The following is an 18,595-nucleotide window of genomic DNA, read 5'->3' as shown; positions in this document are numbered from 1 at the left end:
CCGCCCCGTCACCACCATTCCCTTCACCGCCCCGTCACCGCCACTGCCACCCCATTCACCGCCCCGTCACCGCCACTGCAACCCCATTCACCGCCCCGTCACCGTCACCGCTGCATACATAAAAGCCTCAAACGGGTACGATTTTAAATACTTTTCTTTATTTACGTATAAAGGAAACATTCTTTAAAACTTTAAAACTTAGTTAAATATTCGTTAATAACTATACAAAAACAAACACGACATGTACTTTTAATGCTTACAATGTTAGCCTACATGGTAAGTAGACGCGGCCGCTGTACCTAATCGCGGCAAAGATCTCCCTGCCGTGATTAGCATAGTGACCGCAGCTACGGCTGCAAGTCTCCCCTCCCCCCAGCGATCACGGCAGGAGGGCACCCAACCCCTCCTGTAGACCCCCCCCAACGGCCCTCCCGACAATCGCAGCAGAAGGGTACCCAACCCCTCCTGCCGGTCCTCCCAATGGCCTCCCCTAAGATCGCCGGCAAGAGGGTACCCAACCCCTCCTGCTGGACCCCCCCCCAACGAACCCTCCCACCCCGGAACCCCCTTAGTCTTACTTTCCAAGTTGGACCGGACGGCTCCTCACACGTATGGCCAGCAGGCTTGCCTCCGTCCAAATGAGGCGGGCCCGCCCCTACCCTGCCCAACCCACAGGATCCTAGGGCCTGATTGGTCTAGGCACCTAAAGCCACTCCCGCTATAGGAGGGGCCTTAGGTGCTTGGGCCAATCAGGCCCTAGGATCCTGTGGGTTAGGCAGGGGAGGGGAGGGGCGGGCCCGCCTCATTTGGACGGAGGCAGGCCTGCTGGCCAGACGAGCGAGGAGCTGTCCGGTCCAACTTGGAAAGTAAGACTAAGGGTGGTGTTTCGGGATGGCGGGGTTTGTTGGGGGAGGGTCCGGCAGGAGGGGTTGGGCACCCTCCTATTGGCGATATAGGGGGCCGTTGGGGGGGCCGGCAGGAGGGGTTGGGCACCCTCCTACCAGTGATCATAGGGGGGCTGTTGGGGAGCTGGCAGGAGGGGTTGGATATCCTCCTGCTGCGATCGTCGGGGGGGGCTGTTGGGGTAGGCAGGAGGGGATGGGTACCCTCCTGCCGCGATCGTTGGGGAGGGCTGGTTCTGTCGGCATGAAGGGCTGAGCACCTTCCTGCCGGCGATCGTCGGGGGGGGGGCGGGTTCTATTGGCAGGAAGGGTTGATCTGACAAATGAGGAGCCAGTATATTGGGGGGCGGAGTCAATGCGGCAACGTGCAAGTTGGATCGAGAGTTGGAGGAGACAGACAACATGGCGGAGACATCAAACACCCGGTCACGAACACGGTGAAACACAGGTAAATAGCGGTTCCTAGAAGGGGGTACATTGGCCTGTGGGGACAAATCTTTTCACCGTTTTTGCGGGCGGTGAAAACTTTTGTCCCCGTGTCTGCGGCGATTTGGCTTTGGAGTCTCCATAACCCGCAGCCAAACCGCAGCCATGCCGCAGCTCCCTGCGGGGATCGCTCCCCGTGTCATTCTCTAATGTAGACAGCCTTCAGGAATAAGTGACGAGCTGTCGCCCAAGACCAAATCCTTTGGGCTTCCTGACACAACAGGCGGGAGCCCGTCCCTCCCTGTTTGTTGATGTAGTACATTGCAACTTGATTGTCTGTGCAAATGAGTAGTACCTGAGGGAAGAGAAGATGTTGAAATGCCTTGAGGGCATAAAACATCGCTCGGAGTTCCAGGAAATTGATGTGGTGTTTCTTTTCCTGGGTAGTCCAAAACCCCTGAGTTTGGAACTCATTCAAGTGAGCTCCCCAGGCATAGGGGGAGGAATCCATGGTGATGACTAGTTGATGAGGAGGTATATGGAACAGTAGACCTCTGGATAGATTTGAGGATGTCAACCACCAAAGAAGCGACTGTCGAAGAGACGAGGTCACAGATATGTGTTGTGAACAAGGATCCTTCGCTTGGGACCACTGGGTCGCTAAGGTCCATTGAGGAGTACGCAGGTGGAGACGTGCGAAGGGTGTGACATGTACTGTGGAGGCCATGTGTCCCAAGAGCACCATCATGTGATTTGCAGAGATGGAAGTTTGCTGAAACACCTGCTGACAGAGATAAAGGATGGTGTGAAGGCGGTTTGGTGGAAGAAACGCCCTCATCCGAATAGTGTCCAGAATGGCTCCAATGAATTGAAGTCGCTGAGTTGGAATGAGGTGCGACTTGGGTAGATTGATCTCGAACCCCAACAGTCGAAGGAAGTGAATGGTCTGATTGGTGGCAAGCTGAACCGCTTGAGGAGAATGAGCCTTGATCAGCCAGTCGTCCAGATAAGGGAAGACTTGAAAGTTGTGAGAGCGGAGATAGGCCGCAACCACAATCAGACATTTGGTGAACACCCTGGGAGAGGAGGCCAGGCCGAAGGGTAACACCTTGTACTGATAATGATGTTGGTTGATGAGAAAGGGTAGATATTGCCTGGACGTCAGATGGATAGGAATGTGTGTGTACGCCTCCTTGAGATCGAGGGAGCATAGCCAGTCGCCCTGAGAGAGAAGAGGGTATAGGGTGGCAAGAAATAGCATTTTGAACTTCTCCTTGACCAAACATTTGTTGAGATCTCTGAGATCTAATATTGGTCTGAGGTCTCCGGTCTTTTTGGGTACTAGAAAGTACCGGGAGTAAAATCCCTGGCCTCGCTGATCTTGAGGAACTTCTTCGATGGCGTTGAGAAGAAGGAGGGATTGAACCTCTTGAGCGAGAAGGAGGGACTGAGACTTGTTGGAAGCAGACTCTTTTGGTAGGCCTAACGGCGGAGGAGTCTGGAAGTTTAGGGAGTAGCCGTGGGCTATGATCAAGAGCACCCACTGGTCGGTGGTGATTACTTCCCATCGAGAGTGAAAAACGTGAAGTCGACCTCCTATGGGCTGTGGAAGAGGACAGGAGGGAGGAAGACTGGCAATGCCCTGGAGAAGGGAGTCAAAAGGGCTGCGTCGGCTTAGTTTGAGGGGCAGACTTTACGGTAGGCGGCTGTTGCTGACGAGCCTGTTGGTGCTGTTGGCGTTGCCTCCGAGGTTGAGGAGGATGAGGCTGAACCGGCCGAGCAGAAAACCTCCTCTGATACGATGGTTGTTGTCTAAATGGACGAGGAGGAGGAGGCTTCTTCTTATTTTTCAACAAGGTGTCCCACCGTGTTTCATGGGCAGAAAGCTTTTGTGTGGTGGTATCCATGGACTCCGCAAATAGCTCATCCCCTAGGCAGGGCGCATTGGCAAGCCGGTCCTGGTGGTTTACATCCAGGTCTGAGACTCGGAGCCATGCAAACCATCTCATCGCTACAGACATAGCAGTGGCCCGTGATGTCAGTTCAAAAGTATCATAAATTGAATGGACCATAAACTTCCTGAGTTGCAAAAGGCTGGAGGTGCATTGTTGAAATGCAGGAAGTTTACGGTCCAGAATATACTTTTGAAAAGAGGCCACCTGTTGGATGAGATGTTTCAGGTAAAAAGAGAAGTGAAACGCGTAATTACCTGAACAGTTGGCCAACATCGCATTTTGGTAAAGACGTTTCCCAAATTTATCCATGGCCTTGCCCTCTCTGCCAGGAGTGACAGAGGCATATACACTAGCTCCCGTAGATTTCTTCAGGGTCGACTCCACCAGCAGAGACTCATGGGGAAGTTGGTGTTTGTCAAACCCTGGAATAGGAATCACTTTATAAAGTGATTCCAGTTTCCTAGGGGCTCCTGGAATTGTTAGAGGAGTTTCCAAATTTTTGTAAAAAGTTTCCCTTAAGATGTCATGGAGGGGTAACTTCAAAAACTCTTTGGGAGGTTGGTCAAAATCCAAAGCATCGAGAAATGCCTTGGATTTTTTAGAGTCAGACTCTAGAGGAATTGAAAGGGTGTCTGACATCTCCTTTAGGAACTTGGTGAAGGAGGAGTGCTCTGGCTTACTAGCAGGATCCTGCACCGATGGATCATCCTCATCAGACGAATAATCTTCCTCGGTACCGAGGAGATTGTCAGAGTCATCCCACAAGTCAGGGTCCCGTACCGATTGAAGATGGCCCTGAGAAAGGGGAGTGGAGGATTCGGTATGCTTGGTCTTGCGTACCGATTTCCCTGAACGTGTGGATACCGTACCTGGTGACTGCACAGCGGTACGGGTGTCAGAGAACGGTATCGGATCAGAAGCCGAGTAAGCAGTACGCCGAAGAGACTTCGGCTCTACGGACAGAACAGGCATAGATATAGATTTTTGCGGTGCCGATAATGTCGATGCCGATTAAAAGAGGCTGATCGACAATCGGCACCGAAGGCTCAGTAGGTACCGACACTGGAAGGTTCGGAGTCAGTAGAGCCGGGAGCAATTGTTGCAGTTGCTCCTTAAGTTGGACCTGTAGGATGGAGGCAATACGCTCATCCAGAGTCGGTCCCGATGGCACCGGTACCGCTTTTTTCTTGCTCGGTACCTGCGGTGCAGCTCGACACTCAGGCGAAGTCGATGCCGATGAAGAGGCAGTAACTTCAATGGAAGTGGAGCGCTTTCGGGGCCGGCGCGCAGTCTGCAGGACTTGGCTCACTGCATGCTCGACTGGCGGCCCGAGAACAGTAGGGGAAGGCTTCTTAGCCGGCTTACCTACGGGGTGCGACACCGGCGATGGATCTTGCAGTGTCGACACTACCGGTGTCGACTTGGAGGAAGTTGCAGGAGTCGATACCGGTGGAACTTCCATAGCGGTACCGAAAAGGATCCGCTGCTGTATTTGCCGATTTTTAAAGTTCTCTTTTGAAGAGAACTACAGCGGGTGCAAGTTTCTGCCCTATGGTCCGGACCCAGACACTGCAGGCACCACTTGTGCGGGTCGGATAATGATATAGGGCGCGCACACCGCTGACACTTTTTAAAACCCGGTGAAGGGGGCATGAAGGGAAAAACGGCCGTAGCAAAATCGAAGCCTGAGGCTTCGATGGTGCCAACAGGCCCTGCCGGGGCCGACCGAAAAAAATCGAAAAAAAGTGATTTTTTTTTTTTTTTTTGAACACAAACTAAATAAAATAAGAAAGAGAACAATTCTCGAAGAAAAAGAACGCGCGCGCGGGAAGGCGAGTAACAATGAAAAAAATTTCCAACAGCCGTTGGAAACACGCATCTTCTTAGCTCCGCGGAAACTAAGAAACTGGGGACCGCGCGCCTTCGTCGGGCGGGAAGGCACTCGCGCACGCGCGGTGCGGCCTAACTAGAACGTTCTAAGTTCTTAGAGTGCAATCACTCTAAAATTGTCCGTACCGGGGCTCCGTCGGTGCCGTCACCCATCAGTCAAGAATATGCTGCCTGCTTGTCCTGGGATAACATATGCTCTGATGCTGAAAGATTTTTTAAAAGTAGATTCCACCAGTAAAGTCTGATGAGATAGTTGTGGCTTATCAAAGCCAGGACAGGATTGAATTCTATATAAAGTGTCTATCTTCCTTGGAGCAATAGGAAGAGTGAGAGGGGTCTCCCAGTTCTTAAAAAGAACCCCTTTAAAGAATTTATGTAGAGGCAAATTAAGGAGCTCTTTAGGAGGTTCATCATAATCTAAAGCTTCAGGAAGCTATCCTCTGGGTTCACTGTTAGACTCCAGTTAAACTAGTAAAGCTTTACCCTTCTGTCTGATGAATTTGATGAAAGTTCTTCTGGAGGAGATACACATTTACCTTGGGTTAGATGGCTGGTTGGAGGGATGCCTACTCCCTCCGGCCAGCTAGCCCGCCTTTCAAAATGGTGGGCATTCCCCTCCCTGGTGCATCCTAGGAGAGGACTTAAACAACCTGGGCCAATCAGAGTCTTAGGACCCTCCCTGGATGCCCAGGGTAGGAGCCTGAGGCTGATTGGCCCATGTTAAGGCCCCTCCTATCCGTGGAGCCTTATGTGTCTAGGACAGAGTCTTAGGCTCTGCCCTAGTGTACCTGGGGAGGGGCCTAAGGCTCTGATTGGCCTAGACACATTTGGCCCCACACATAGGAGGGGCCTTAAAACAACCTGGGCCAATCAGAGCCTCAGGCCCCTATCTGGTGCATCCCAGATGCACCAGGGAGAAGGCCCACCATTTTGAAGAGGCGAACCAGCTGGCTAGATGGAGTAGGCATCCCTCCAGCCAGTCATCTAACCAAGGTAAGGGGGGAGAGGACAGGGGTCATCAGAGGCATGGGAGGGGGTGTTGTGTGGCGGTAGGAGAGTGGGCATCTCTCCCACTGCTGAGGGGGATTGGGGGGGTTCTCGGCAGTGGAAGAGATTGGCCATCTCTCCCGCTGTGGGGAGAGGGGATGGTGTTGCATGGCGGCGGGAGAGCATGGGCATATCTCCCACTGCCAAAGGGTTTTGAAGGTGGGGGGTGTTTCTTGATGGTGGGAGAGGTTGGGCATCTCTACTGCTGCGGGGATGGGGGTTGTAATGTTGCAGGGCAGTGAGAGAGATTGGGCATCTCTCCTGCTGCCGGGAGAAGTGTATTAGTTGGCGGCGAGAATAGTGTGCATCTCTCCTACTGTCCTTGCGGCTCGATTTTTTGTTTTTTTTTTTGCGTTTATTCTGTGCATGTGCCATAGCTATCATCAGAGATGGCCTCCTGCAAACTTAGTGAATTTTCGTTACTCTCCGCCAACCTCATTTGCATGAGCATTTTTTGGAGAATGACTCGCTTTTTTAAAATCGGTACTATAATAGCTGCAACAGCAGCCCATCAATTTTTTATGTGGCTTTTTGAGAATCTAGCCCTCCGTGTACACATAGAAAAATATTACAGCACCATCATACCTGAGATCCCAAAGATGCCATTAATGCTCAAGCTCCACCCAGGTAAAAAATAAAATCATTGGTCCAACAACCTTTGCCATGAAGACTGAACCTCATGTGGTTTTATGAACTATACATGTAGTGATCCATTATCATGCATCAACAGGAAAAAAGGTCCTTTTTCAGAATGCAAAGGTATTTAAAAGATGATCCATAATTTATTTATTTATTCATTCAATTTTCTATACTGTTCTAGGGGAGTTCAGAACGGTTTACAAGAATTTACTTTTTCCCTGTCTGTTCCAATGGGCTCACAAGCTATCTAATATATCTGGAGCAATGGTGGGATTAACTAAGTTGCCCAAAGTCACAAGGAGCAGCATGGGTTTGAATCTACAACCTCAGGGTACTGTGGCTGTAGCTTTAACTACTGTGCCACACTCTCCGTAATATTGTTTCATTTGTACAAGCATGCATGACAAGTAGTTTCCTTTATACCTTTGGCCTAAAAAAAAAACATGTTGATAAAATTGAAAATCAAATTAGTTATTTCCTTCACAATTTTGTAATACTTATAACAAAATGACAACCTATTGAAGCCACAATATAATATGCATATTTCTTACCAAGGCCCATAGTGCTGCTTTCAGCTGTTTTATCCCTTCCCATTTGTCTAACATTGGAGAACGAACAGTATAGCTCAGATCTGGAACAATGCTCTAGAAATACAAAAAAAAAATTGTTTCAAGCAGTCCTTGCTAGATCCTTCAGTTCAAAGTCCATGCTTCTTGGCTCTATTAAAAAGAGATTATATCCTTACCTTGATAATATCTTTTCCACAGAATAGGTGACACATTTTAGAAAAGGGGGTTATCTCCCAATGGTCACATGCCATATGCAGAATGAATCCACTCCGGATTTTTTCTGCAACTCTCATTGGGAGCTTAAACACCCTCTACAGTTAGTACCCAAGCACAAAGAGCTCCAAGGATAGTATGTGAAGTAGGGACAACAATGGGAACTTTCCCAAGTATCAACTGTTCTGCTTAAATAAAGTAACCTGAGAACATCAAATTTTAAAACAGCCAATAGAAGCATCAAATGAGCTCAGGAACTATCCCGGTATACAATTTGAACGTATACACTTCTCCCTCCGAATCCACAGTTTCAGTATCCGCAGGATTCGGTTATTTGAGATGTTTTTAAAGAAACAATTTCCTTTTTGGGCTATTTTTTAGCCATCTGAGCCTCCCCGGAACCTTACCTGGTGGTCTAGCGGTGAAGCGGGGCAAGAGCGATCTTCCTATGCTCTGCACAGGGCAGGAGCATAGGAAGATCGCTCTTGCCCCGCTTTATCGCTAGACCACCAGGTAAGGTTCCAGGGATGCAGGAGGGAGACGGGGGTGGGTCAGAGCCGGCCAAAAAGTTATTCGCGTTTTTTTCACACTTCGCGGTCTAGCTCTGCACCTAACCCCTGTGGATACGGAGAGAATACAGTATTCTTCAAAGCCCAAAGAGTTGACTGGCATCCAAGAATCAAACTTGGAGAAGCACAAACAGAATGAGACAGTAGGTAAGTGCAGGAATAACAAGGCGGGAGTCTAAAAAGTCTCACCTATCTACTGGAAAAGATATAATCAAGACATAATCTCTTTTTCCAGTGCAATAAGTGAGAAATTCTAGACAAGTGGGATGTACAAAAGTAGTCCCAAAGAGTTTGGGCAGGCTGATTGTGCCGGCCTTCAAGACTGAGGGCCCGAAGGCAGAGTCCTGTCTTGCCGTTACATCAACTTAGTAAAATTTAGCAAACCTGTGCAGAGTGGACTATGTCGCTGCCCTGTAAATCTCCTCTAGGGAGACCGCTCTAGCTTCGGCACACGAAAAAGCTATACTTCTGGTTGAATGCACCTTAACAGAGACAGGAGACTGTTTCCCAGAAAGAATGCAGGCTGACAAAATGGCCCTACGGATCCATCTGGAAATAGTGGCTGAGGAAATGGGAGTGCCCCACTTGGAAGAATGAATCAGCACAAACAGATGGTAAGAGAGAAGAAACTCTAGACCTCCATATAGCACAGAATAACTCTGCCTACGTCCAATTTTCTCAAGATGCAATCCTACGTCTTTGAGCCAAAAGGGTGAAAAATAGGCAAACAAATTTCCCAATTAATATGCAAAATTGAAATCATCTTGGGCAGAAAGGAAGGGACTGTGCACAAGGAAATCCCAGTATTTGAGATCCTCAGGAAGGGCTCTTGACAAGAAAGAGCCTGGCACTGAAGTAACTGCGACCAGAAAAACTGTCTTGAGCATCAAGTCCAAGGGGGAAGAACATAAGAATTGCCACTGCTGGGTCAGACCAGTGGTCCATCATACCCAGCAGTCCGCTCACGCGGCGGCCCTCTGGTCAAAGACCAGCGCCCTGACTGAGACTATCCCTATCAGCGTACGTCCTTGTTCAGCAGGAACATATCTAACTTTGTCTTGAATCCCTGGAGGGTGTTTTCACCTATGACAGACTCTGGAAGAGCGTTCCAGTTTTCCACCACTCTCCGGGTAAAGAAGAACTTCCTTATGTTTGAACGGAATCTATCCCCTTTCAACTTTAGAGAGTGCTCTCTCGTTCTCCCCACCTTGGATAGGGTGAACAACCTGTCCTTATCTACTAAGTCTATCCCCTTCAGTACCTTGAATGTTTCGATGATGTCCCCTCTCAATCTCCTCTGTTCGAGGGAGAAGAGGCCCAGTTTCTCTAATCTTTCGCTGTATGGCAGCTCCAACAATCCCTTAACCATCTTAGTCGCTCTTCTCTGGAGCCTTTCGAGTAGTAATGTGACCTTCTTCATGTATGGCGACCAGTGCTGGATGCAGTACTCCAGGTGAAGGCGCATCATAGCCCTGTAGAAAGGCATGATAATCTTCTCCGATCTGTTCGTGATCCCCTTCTTTATCATTTCTAGCATTCTGTTTGCCCTTTTCGCCGACAGCTTTATCGACTTGTTGATCAGAACTCCTAAGTCCCTTTCCTGGGAGGTCTCTCCAAGTACCGCCCCGGACACCCTATATTCGTGCATGAGATTTTTGTTACCGACATGCATCACTTTACACTTGTCCACATTGAACTTCATCTGCCATGTCTATGCCCATTCTTCGAGCCTGATTATGTCACGTTGCAGATCTTCTCAATCACCCTGCATCTTCACTACTCTGAATAACTTTGTATCGTCTGCAAATTTAATCACCTCGCTCATCGTAACTATATCCAGATCGTTTATAAAGATGGTGAAGAGCACGGGTCCAAGCACCGAGCTCTAAGGCACCCCATTGGTGACGCTTTTCCAGTCCGAGTATTGTCCATTTATCCCAGGGATCTCAAAGTCCCTCCTTGAGGGCCGCAATCCAGTCGGGTTTTCAGGATTTCCCCAATGAATATGCATGAGATCTATGTGCATGCACTGCTTTCAATGCATATTCATTGGGGAAATCCTGAAAACCCGACTGGATTGCGGCCCTCAAGGAGGGACTTTGAGATCCCTGATTTACCCCCACTCTCTGTTTCCTATGCTCCAGCCAGTTTTAATTCACATGAGTATTTCACCCTCGATTCCATGGCTCGCAATTTTTCAAAGTAATTAATGCGGAACCTTGTCGAAGGCCTTCTGAAAGTCCAGATATACAATGTCAACCGGGTCATCCTTGTCTATCTGCCTGTTTACTCCCTCGAAGAAATGCAGCAAGTTTGTCAAACAAGATCTGCCTTTGCTGAAACCATGCTGGCTGGTCCTCATCAGATTGTGTCCGTCAAGGTGGTCAACGATGTGGTCCTTTATCAGCGCCTCTACCATCTTTCCCAGTACCGAGGTCAGACTCACCGGTCTGTAGTTTCCCGGGTTTCTCCTCGAACCATTTTTGAAGATCGGCGTAACATTGTCTGAGAATAAGTGGACTGCTCGATGATGGAGATGACCCTTAAAGTAGAGAAGAGCCAGCAGAATCGCTCGAAGCTCCAGGCAATTAATCAACCTGAGGGAGCCCACTGGCCCTGAATAGGGACAGTCATACACACGCTCCCCAGCCTTTAAATCTCACATCCGTAGACAGAATCAACCAATCCGAGATCTGGAAGGGAAGGCACCTGGATAGCGAGAGGGGTCGCAACCACCATGCAAGACTGTTGCATTCCACAGTTGTCCAAGGCAGGGGTGCATGTAACAGATTTCGTTGGGGATTCCAGTGAAAAAGCAGAGTATCCTGCAGCAGACGCAGACGGGCTCTTGCCCAAGGGACCACATCGATCATTGCCACCATGGTCCCCAGAATCTGTAGATACTGCAATGCCATTGGGACCGGAGTGGCTTGAAGGTCCCTGATAACTTGACAGCGCATCGCCTGATGGGACAAAAGCAAGAGCACTTTGTTCTGTCCCGTGTGAAATCAAACTCCTAAGTATTCCAAATCCTGTGTTGGCTCGAAGTGACTCTTCTAGAAACTGATGACCCAGCCTAGGTGCTGAAGCAACTGTACCACCTGCTGAACGGCTTAACATCCCTTGGACTGCGATCAACCAGTCATCCAGCTATGTGTGTACCAGGACACCTAGGGTGCGAAGATAGGCCACCATCACCACCATGGTGAAGGTCCTGGGTGCCATCACCAACCCAAAAGGCATCACCACAAACTGGATATGTTTCCCGCAAGACGTGGAATTTCAGATAATTCCAGTAGTCTGGAAAACTGAGAATGTGAAGGTATGCCTCCGTCAGATCCAGAGATGCTAGGAACTTCCCTGGCACCACTGATGCTATCACTGAGCGCACCGTCTCTGTGTGGGTGAGGCACTTTTAGCACCGTATTGACCGCCTTAAGGTCCAAAATTGGTCTCCAATTATCAGAGCCTTTCTTTGGAATGATGAAGTATATCGAGTATCTCCCAGAGCACAAGTTTCACTCTAGAATAGGTTCTAAGGCTGCAATATCTAGTAATCTGCGGACTGTGGCGTGCACCCAAACCGCCTTCTTGAGGTGGCCCACCATGGAATCCAGAAAATACTCAGTCAGAGGACAGAGAAACTCCAGTTTGCAGCCAACTCTGAGAACCTCCAAGACCCAGCAGTCGGAGGTAATGGCCTGCCATTTCGCCAGAAAAGCCAACAACTGCCCCCTCATGTGCTGGGGGGGGGGGGGGGGGGTTAGGGAAGACACCGGCCTGGTGTCAGAATTGCTTCTTTGCAGGAGCCATCGGATGATTCCCCGTGGACAGCTGATGTCGAGAACCGCCGAAGCATGGTCTGACAGATGAAGAGGAATGCTGGCCCATTGAAGGGCCCGAGTACAGTCGAGAGCGCTTGAAAGAATGAAAATTAGGATGCCCCTAACCCCTGGAAGGGTGGGATCTAGTCACAGGCAGCAACTTGGGACTGTGGTCCTGCACACTGGCCATAAGGTCATCCAGACCCAGGCCGAACAGCAGCTGTCCCTTAAAGGTCACTTTAGAAAAAGAATATCCAGACCACTGCCACATCCAGAGCATCCTGAAGCAGAATAGACAGAAAGCTTAGCAAAAACTTTCAAGATGTCATACAAGGCAGCCATATAATCCACTCCCATTTTCCTATCACTGGGGAGAGAAGTGCGCTTGGTGATCTGCACCACCGAGGAATTCACCTTCGGGGAAGCAAAGCGCTTGTTAAAGGCATCTATCATGTGATAACGCCAGCCACGGCGTGAGAAAATTTCAAGGGACCCTCAGGAGTCTCCCAGATGTCCTTAAGAATCCGAACGATGTCAGGATGATCAGAAAAAGAGGTGGATTGTGGCCCCTTGTCACTCATGAGGGAACATTCTGCAACGACAGGCTGCTCAGACAGTAGCTTTAATTCAGAGATCAAATCCACAAGATGTGCATGCTTGAAAAATCTGCGCACAGTGGGATCCTCCCCCAAATCAGGGGCGCTGAACTGATCTGGATCCTGTAGATACACCAGATCTGCCACGTCTGCAGCTGCTGCAGTTCCCTCACGCAAAAGCTGAGGTGTGGAAAGTATATCTGGAGCAACCACAGGCACTACCGGTTTACCTCCAGGCACCCTCAAGGGGAGGTAAGACAAAAGATCTTGGTCCACTGAAGCAGAGGTCCCTGTGACCGGCACGGAAGCAGAGACTGTTTAATCAAGTATGCCTGATAAAGCATATTAACAAAATCCAGGGAAAACTCATCCTCTGTAGCAGGATCAGACCCCTGCGTACCACTTTTGGATTGTTTGGAGGATTTAAACTAAACTAAAGTAAACCTTAGGCTTATATACCGCATCTTCTCTATAACAGTAGAGCTCGGTACGGTTTACAAGACATTAGAAAGGAGAACAGATACAATATGGATTTGGAATAGTATGCGGAATTTACAACTTTGAAAATAGCCAAGTTTTCAGATGTTTTCGAAATGGTTAGAAAGAGCCCAGATCGTGCAGATGAATAGGAAAATTATTCCACAGCTCAGTAATTTTGAAAAGTAGAGACTTCCCTAATTTGCCAATGTAGGTATAACCTTTCAACTTAGGAAAGGACAATTTAAATTTTTGAGTGGATCTGGTAATGTCAGATCTTACAGAATTCCAGGACAGGGAAATTAAAAGAGGAAGGATGCCATGTAAAATCTTAAATGTTAAGCAGGCACCTTTAAAATACACCCTGGAAAATATTGGAAGTTTTTGCAGGAGCGGAGAGACGTGATCAAATTTACTTTTTGCAAAGATCAGCCTAGCAGCAGTATTCTGGATCAGTTGAAGCTTTTCTTGGTCAAGCTTAAATAAACCGAATTATAATAATCCAGCCTCGAAAGGATGATTGATTGAACAAGAACAACAAAGTGTTGTTGATGGAAACAGGATCTCACTTTTTTCAACATATGGAGACTAAAAAAAACATTTTTTTTTACCAGAGAATTAAGATGGTTGTTGAATGAAAGTGTTGAATATATAATGAAACCCAGAACTTTACTTGAGAATTCAATCTGCAGTGAAGATCCTGAAGGCAACAGAATGGACGAAGGTAGCTGCTCTAATTTTGGGCCATGCCAAAGTAACTTTGTTTTGAACTCATTCAGTTTCATTTGTACAGTAAGGGCCCAAGACTGAAGTTTCGTTATACGTTCTAATATATTCCCAATGAGGTTAGTGAGGTTCGAGTCTATCTCAAGGAGAACAAATGTCATCTGCATACGTAAATAGTGTTTCGCAGGGGGATAAACGGAAAAGCTTCAAAGTAGTCATGTAGATGTTGAAAAGAATAGGTGATAAAGGTGATTCCCTGTGGGACTCCGCATAAAGGCTTCCAAGAGGATGACATGGTGCCATTCATATTAACAGTATATGAGCGAGATCGTAAGAATTTTGAAAACCAGTCTAAGACTGTGAAATCAATACCTATCTCAGAAAGTTGGTAAATCAAAATAACATGGTGAATGATGTTGAAGGCCGCCGATAGATCGAATTGTAACAAAATTGCAAACTTATTGTGCGCTTGCAATTGCTGAACCTTAGAAATTAGTGAGATCAGTAGAGATTCAGTACTGAGATTAGGTCTGAATTCATGTTGGCAAGATAAAAGAATGGAAAATCTCTTTAAATATGATGAAAGCTGAACGGATATAATGGACTTTAACATTTTGGTCAGTAGAGGAATATTCGCTATAGGTTGATAGCTAGACCGTGAGGATGGATCCAAGTCAGCTTTCTTCAATAGTGGGGACAGAACATTGTGACCCATCTCTGCAGAAAAAAGACCAGATAAGGCAGAATTAATAAGTTTGGTAAGAGATAAAATAGCCTGAATCCAGAGCACATTTGCAGGATTTACGAGGTTTAACTCCTGAGATGCGCTTGCGTTTCTCCTTAGTGTTGCCTGCACACTCCCTAGGGCCCAGATGCTATTTTTGCAGGAATTGGGGCAGAAAGCGCTAGAAGACCCTCTTTGGAGTTTTAAGGCAACGAATCAGGGAAAGCCTCACGGGCCGCAGTGAACGTGGAATATGGCTGCACATCCGACAGCCCTCCACCGCAAATGAGGCATGAATCCATGATGTCTTACCCTAGGGAGGTCCACTATGTGGTTTTCTTTCAAAAACAAAGCTGGCAACTATAAAAACTAACTTTAAAATCGGTGACCCATCAAAAGCATGCCGGAGAATGGCGCGCCGACAAACCCGCCTCGACATTCACATAGAAGACAAGTGTACACCGCCGTTTTTCTTCATTTTTCAGTTCTCAGGGTGTGTGTGTGGGACTTCACTCGTGCTCTGCTTCAGGGTAGGTGTGGGGTGGTGTGTGTGGAGAACCCCCCCCACTAAACTTAGAAGTCGCGCGCTATGGAGATTTTTCCATCTGTGGGGGTGCTCAATGCCGCCGCAATCTTTCCCGCAAAACCTCACTATACTTACATTGGCACGCCAACAATTCCCCTCCCTTCATGCATGCACTTGCTGCGCGCAAATGTCGGGGCAAGATTGTTGGCAGGCCAATGCCCTGCGAGCTACTGACGGTGTATCTTAAAATCAAATCAGGAAAAATCCAAGATGGCCACTGAGGGTGCCTATTTTGACTAAAAATAGCCCGGGAAAACTACAGAGAACCCTCAAAAATTGTGATTTTAGGGGTGGGTGGTTAGGGCATGCAGGGAAACCACCCCAAAATCCCTTTTTAAGACCCCCCCCAAAAAAAATCACTGTCAGCTGTCTACTCACAAAACCATGTGCTGACTAGAAAACACTGCAGACAGAGCTGAAACAACTCACATGGAGATCCTCTGCCTCAAATAGCTGGAAAGCTGAATTCTGAGTTTTCTGACTGCACTGCCGGCCAGACCTCCATGAGCGGGTACCTCCGCCACCCTTGGACATGCCGTGCAGACGCCTGGTGAAGTGACACATCTAGCTCAGATCCTGGGCATGCCTCCATGGAATCACGCAGCCTGTGCTCAACCCACTAACAGACAAACCTGGGATGAACAAGCTCCCAAGGGAACGGTCCCTGAGCCCCAATCCGATGTGCAAGCTGCCTAAGGGGTTTAATGACAATCAGGGAACCCCTCCAGAAGCAGATTTTACCAAAGGTCTGCGATCTCCCACAGTCAGAGCTGTCCCCGCAGGAACCTCCACAGCACAAGGGAGAAAACCACAAAACGCAAAGACTGAAATCACACAAAATAAAACACAAGTAGAAAAGACAAGCTCCTATAGCCTGGCTTGTAGAAAGGCAAACTAATGCTGACAGGGACAGGGATGAGGTAAGAGGGGGAGGGGTTTAAGTCTGTGAAGTTTGAGGCTTCCTACAATTTTCTAGCAGGTAGACAGAAATAACCCATGGTCCCAAAATAAAGTGGGATTGTACAAGAACAAGAAATACATCTGACAAATGCTTCTTGAAGCATCAACGATCTTCAGCAGAAAATTAGCAGCAACTGTGCTAAAAGAGAAAAACTGGATACATAACGCCAGATGCTTTAAAACTGATAACTTGACTGTACCTTCTCTCAAACTGAGGAATTGGTATGCAGCCTGGGAAGTAAGGGTGATGAGATCATCCCAGGACAGGAAGAATCAATGTTCAACCCCCCACTCCTCCCAAAGTTGCCAGATCAGTGACCACTAAGGAGGCAAAGGGTAGTAGTGGTTTAGGGTAGTAGTGGTTGGTGATTCCTTTATGAAGGGTATAGAAGCATCTATCTGTCAACCAGACATGATGTCCTGGGGGTTATGCCCCTTGTCTTGTGCCAAGATTTGAGAGGTTACAGAGAGCAAACCGAGACTCATCAAGCCTATAGACCAGCGATGGCGAACCTATGGCACGCATGCCAGCTGTGGCACGCGAAGGCCTTGCAGCTGGCACGCGGGAAGGTCCGCAATAGAGAGCTGCGCGGGTCGCGGGGACGCCTCTGAGGGTCGCGGGGTTCCTGCGGGGCTGGATATACTAAGTCGTGCGGCTTTTCTCCCTACCTGCTCTGCTTGCAGCACAGAGCCGAACAGAAGTCTTCCCGACATCAGCGCTGACATCGGTAAACAAAGCCCTCCCTCCCTCCGACGTCTGCGCTGACGTTGGGAAGACTTCCGTTCGGCTCTGTGCTGCAAGCAGAGCAGGTAGGGAGGAGTAGCCTCGCGGCTCGAGTGGCTACAAAGGGAGGGGGGCGCCCTGCCCCGTGTGCAGCACAGCTGGCCAGGTCCCCTTACTTTTGTGGAGCTAACCCGACCGACCGACAACAGCCCTGGTCCGACAAACCTCCCTGCCCTTAACCGCAAATCTAAATTACCTTCTTACAGCAGCTGCAAGAAGGAAATTTAGATTCGCGGTTAAGGGCAGGGAGGTTTGTCAGACCGGGGCTGTTGTCGGTCTGTCGGTCACGGAAGCGCCACAAAAGTAAGGGGACCTGGCCGGCTGTGCTGCACCCAGGGTGGGAGAGAAGGAGGGGGGAGAAGGACGCTGAAAGCACTGGGGAAGACAAAGGGGTGGAGAAGGACGCTGAAAGGACATGGGGAAGATGGGGGGTGGGGTGGAGAAGGACGCTGAAAGGCCATGGGGAAGACGGGGGGGTGAAGGATGCTGAAAGGCCATGGGGAAGACAGAGGGGGGAGAAGGACGCTGACAGGACATGGGGAAGATGGGGGGGGGAGAAGGACGCTGAAAGGAAATGGGGAAGAGAGAGTGGGGAGAAGACGCTGGCAGGGAAGAAGACAGAGATGCCAGACTATTGGGGGAGCGGAGGGAAGAAGATGGGTGCCAGACCAATTTGGAAGGGGAGATAAAGGGAGAGGCACAGTAACAGAGCAAATGGAAAACGCAGAAGGAAGAGAGACAGTGGATGGAAGGAACTGAATGAGAACATGAGGAAAGCAGAAACCAGGCAACAAAGGTAGGAAAAGAATTCTATTTCTTTTTTTCTTTTTTTTTTGCTTCAGGATAAAGTAGTATATTAGTTGTGTTGATAAAAATTTATAAACAAAAGAGGCTCTGGTAGAAACCTGTTTACAAAGTGTGTATTCTTCCCAATTAATATTTACAAATTAATAAAGTCTTTTTGCTTATTTGTAAATGGGTTTCTACCAGAGCCTTTAATTCAGTAGCATAATTAAATGAAATAACTATTTCTGAAGTTTATAGGGACGGGCGGAGACGGAGGGGATTCCTCACGGGGACGGGCGGGGACGGAGGACATTCCTTACGGGGACGGGTGGGGATGGAGGGATTCCTCACGGGGACGGGTGGGGACGAGTGAGACTTTGGCAGGGGACGGGTGGGATTTCTGTCCCCGCGCAACTCTCTAGTCCGCAATTAAGATATGCGGCGCGGCGGGAGGCGAGTGTGCCGGTGTCTGCTTTGCAGCTCACCTGGCAACAGGGCCGGACTGGCCATTGGGAGGACCGGGCATTATCCCGGTGGGCCGCGGCCCATCCTCCTGTGCTGTCTGCAGTCCTGTGAGTGGATGTTTAGCCTGCCTGCCTTCCCCTTAGTATCCTATGAGCCAGGCAGTGTGTGAGGGGGAAGTGGGGGGAGGAAGAGAAGCTTCACACTGAGTCTGTCACAGGAACTCAGTGAGGCTGTAGTGTAACTCCACATGTGACATCTGTAATCAGGAACAGTGCTCCCATGCTAGAGAGGTGAGGATATGGGGGGAAGTTAATGTGTCTAATAATGTGCTCCTCTGTAAAAACCTCTGTATCTTCCATGGGGGACATGCTAAATTCGAGGAAATAAAAAAGCTGCTTATGATGATTGCATAGAGAAGTTCAGTAAGCTGAGAGGAGGGCTGGGCTCTCTGTGAACA

General features: G+C 48.8%; 1 protein-coding gene across 5 annotated transcripts in view; it reads right to left on the bottom strand.

Annotated features, from left to right (window-relative positions):
• RICTOR (RPTOR independent companion of MTOR complex 2) overlaps positions 1 to 18,595 on the bottom strand; it is a 607,299-nt gene that overhangs the window by 166,079 nt on the left and 422,625 nt on the right. For 4 of the 5 annotated variants that reach the window (XM_033932568.1, XM_033932533.1, XM_033932551.1 and 1 more), the window contains one exon: positions 7,411 to 7,503. The exons of the other annotated variant lie outside the window; for it this stretch is intronic. In XM_033932568.1, the coding sequence (XP_033788459.1) occupies positions 7,411 to 7,503 (93 nt within the window). The remainder of the gene's footprint in view (positions 1 to 7,410; positions 7,504 to 18,595) is intronic. 5 annotated transcript variants of the gene reach the window in all.

Source organism: Geotrypetes seraphini, chromosome 1 (assembly GCF_902459505.1).
Source record: "Geotrypetes seraphini chromosome 1, aGeoSer1.1, whole genome shotgun sequence".
Classification (NCBI taxonomy): Eukaryota; Metazoa; Chordata; class Amphibia; order Gymnophiona; family Dermophiidae; genus Geotrypetes; species Geotrypetes seraphini.
Note: the sequence above shows the minus strand (reverse complement) of the source record. Positions and strands in the feature narration are given on the sequence as shown.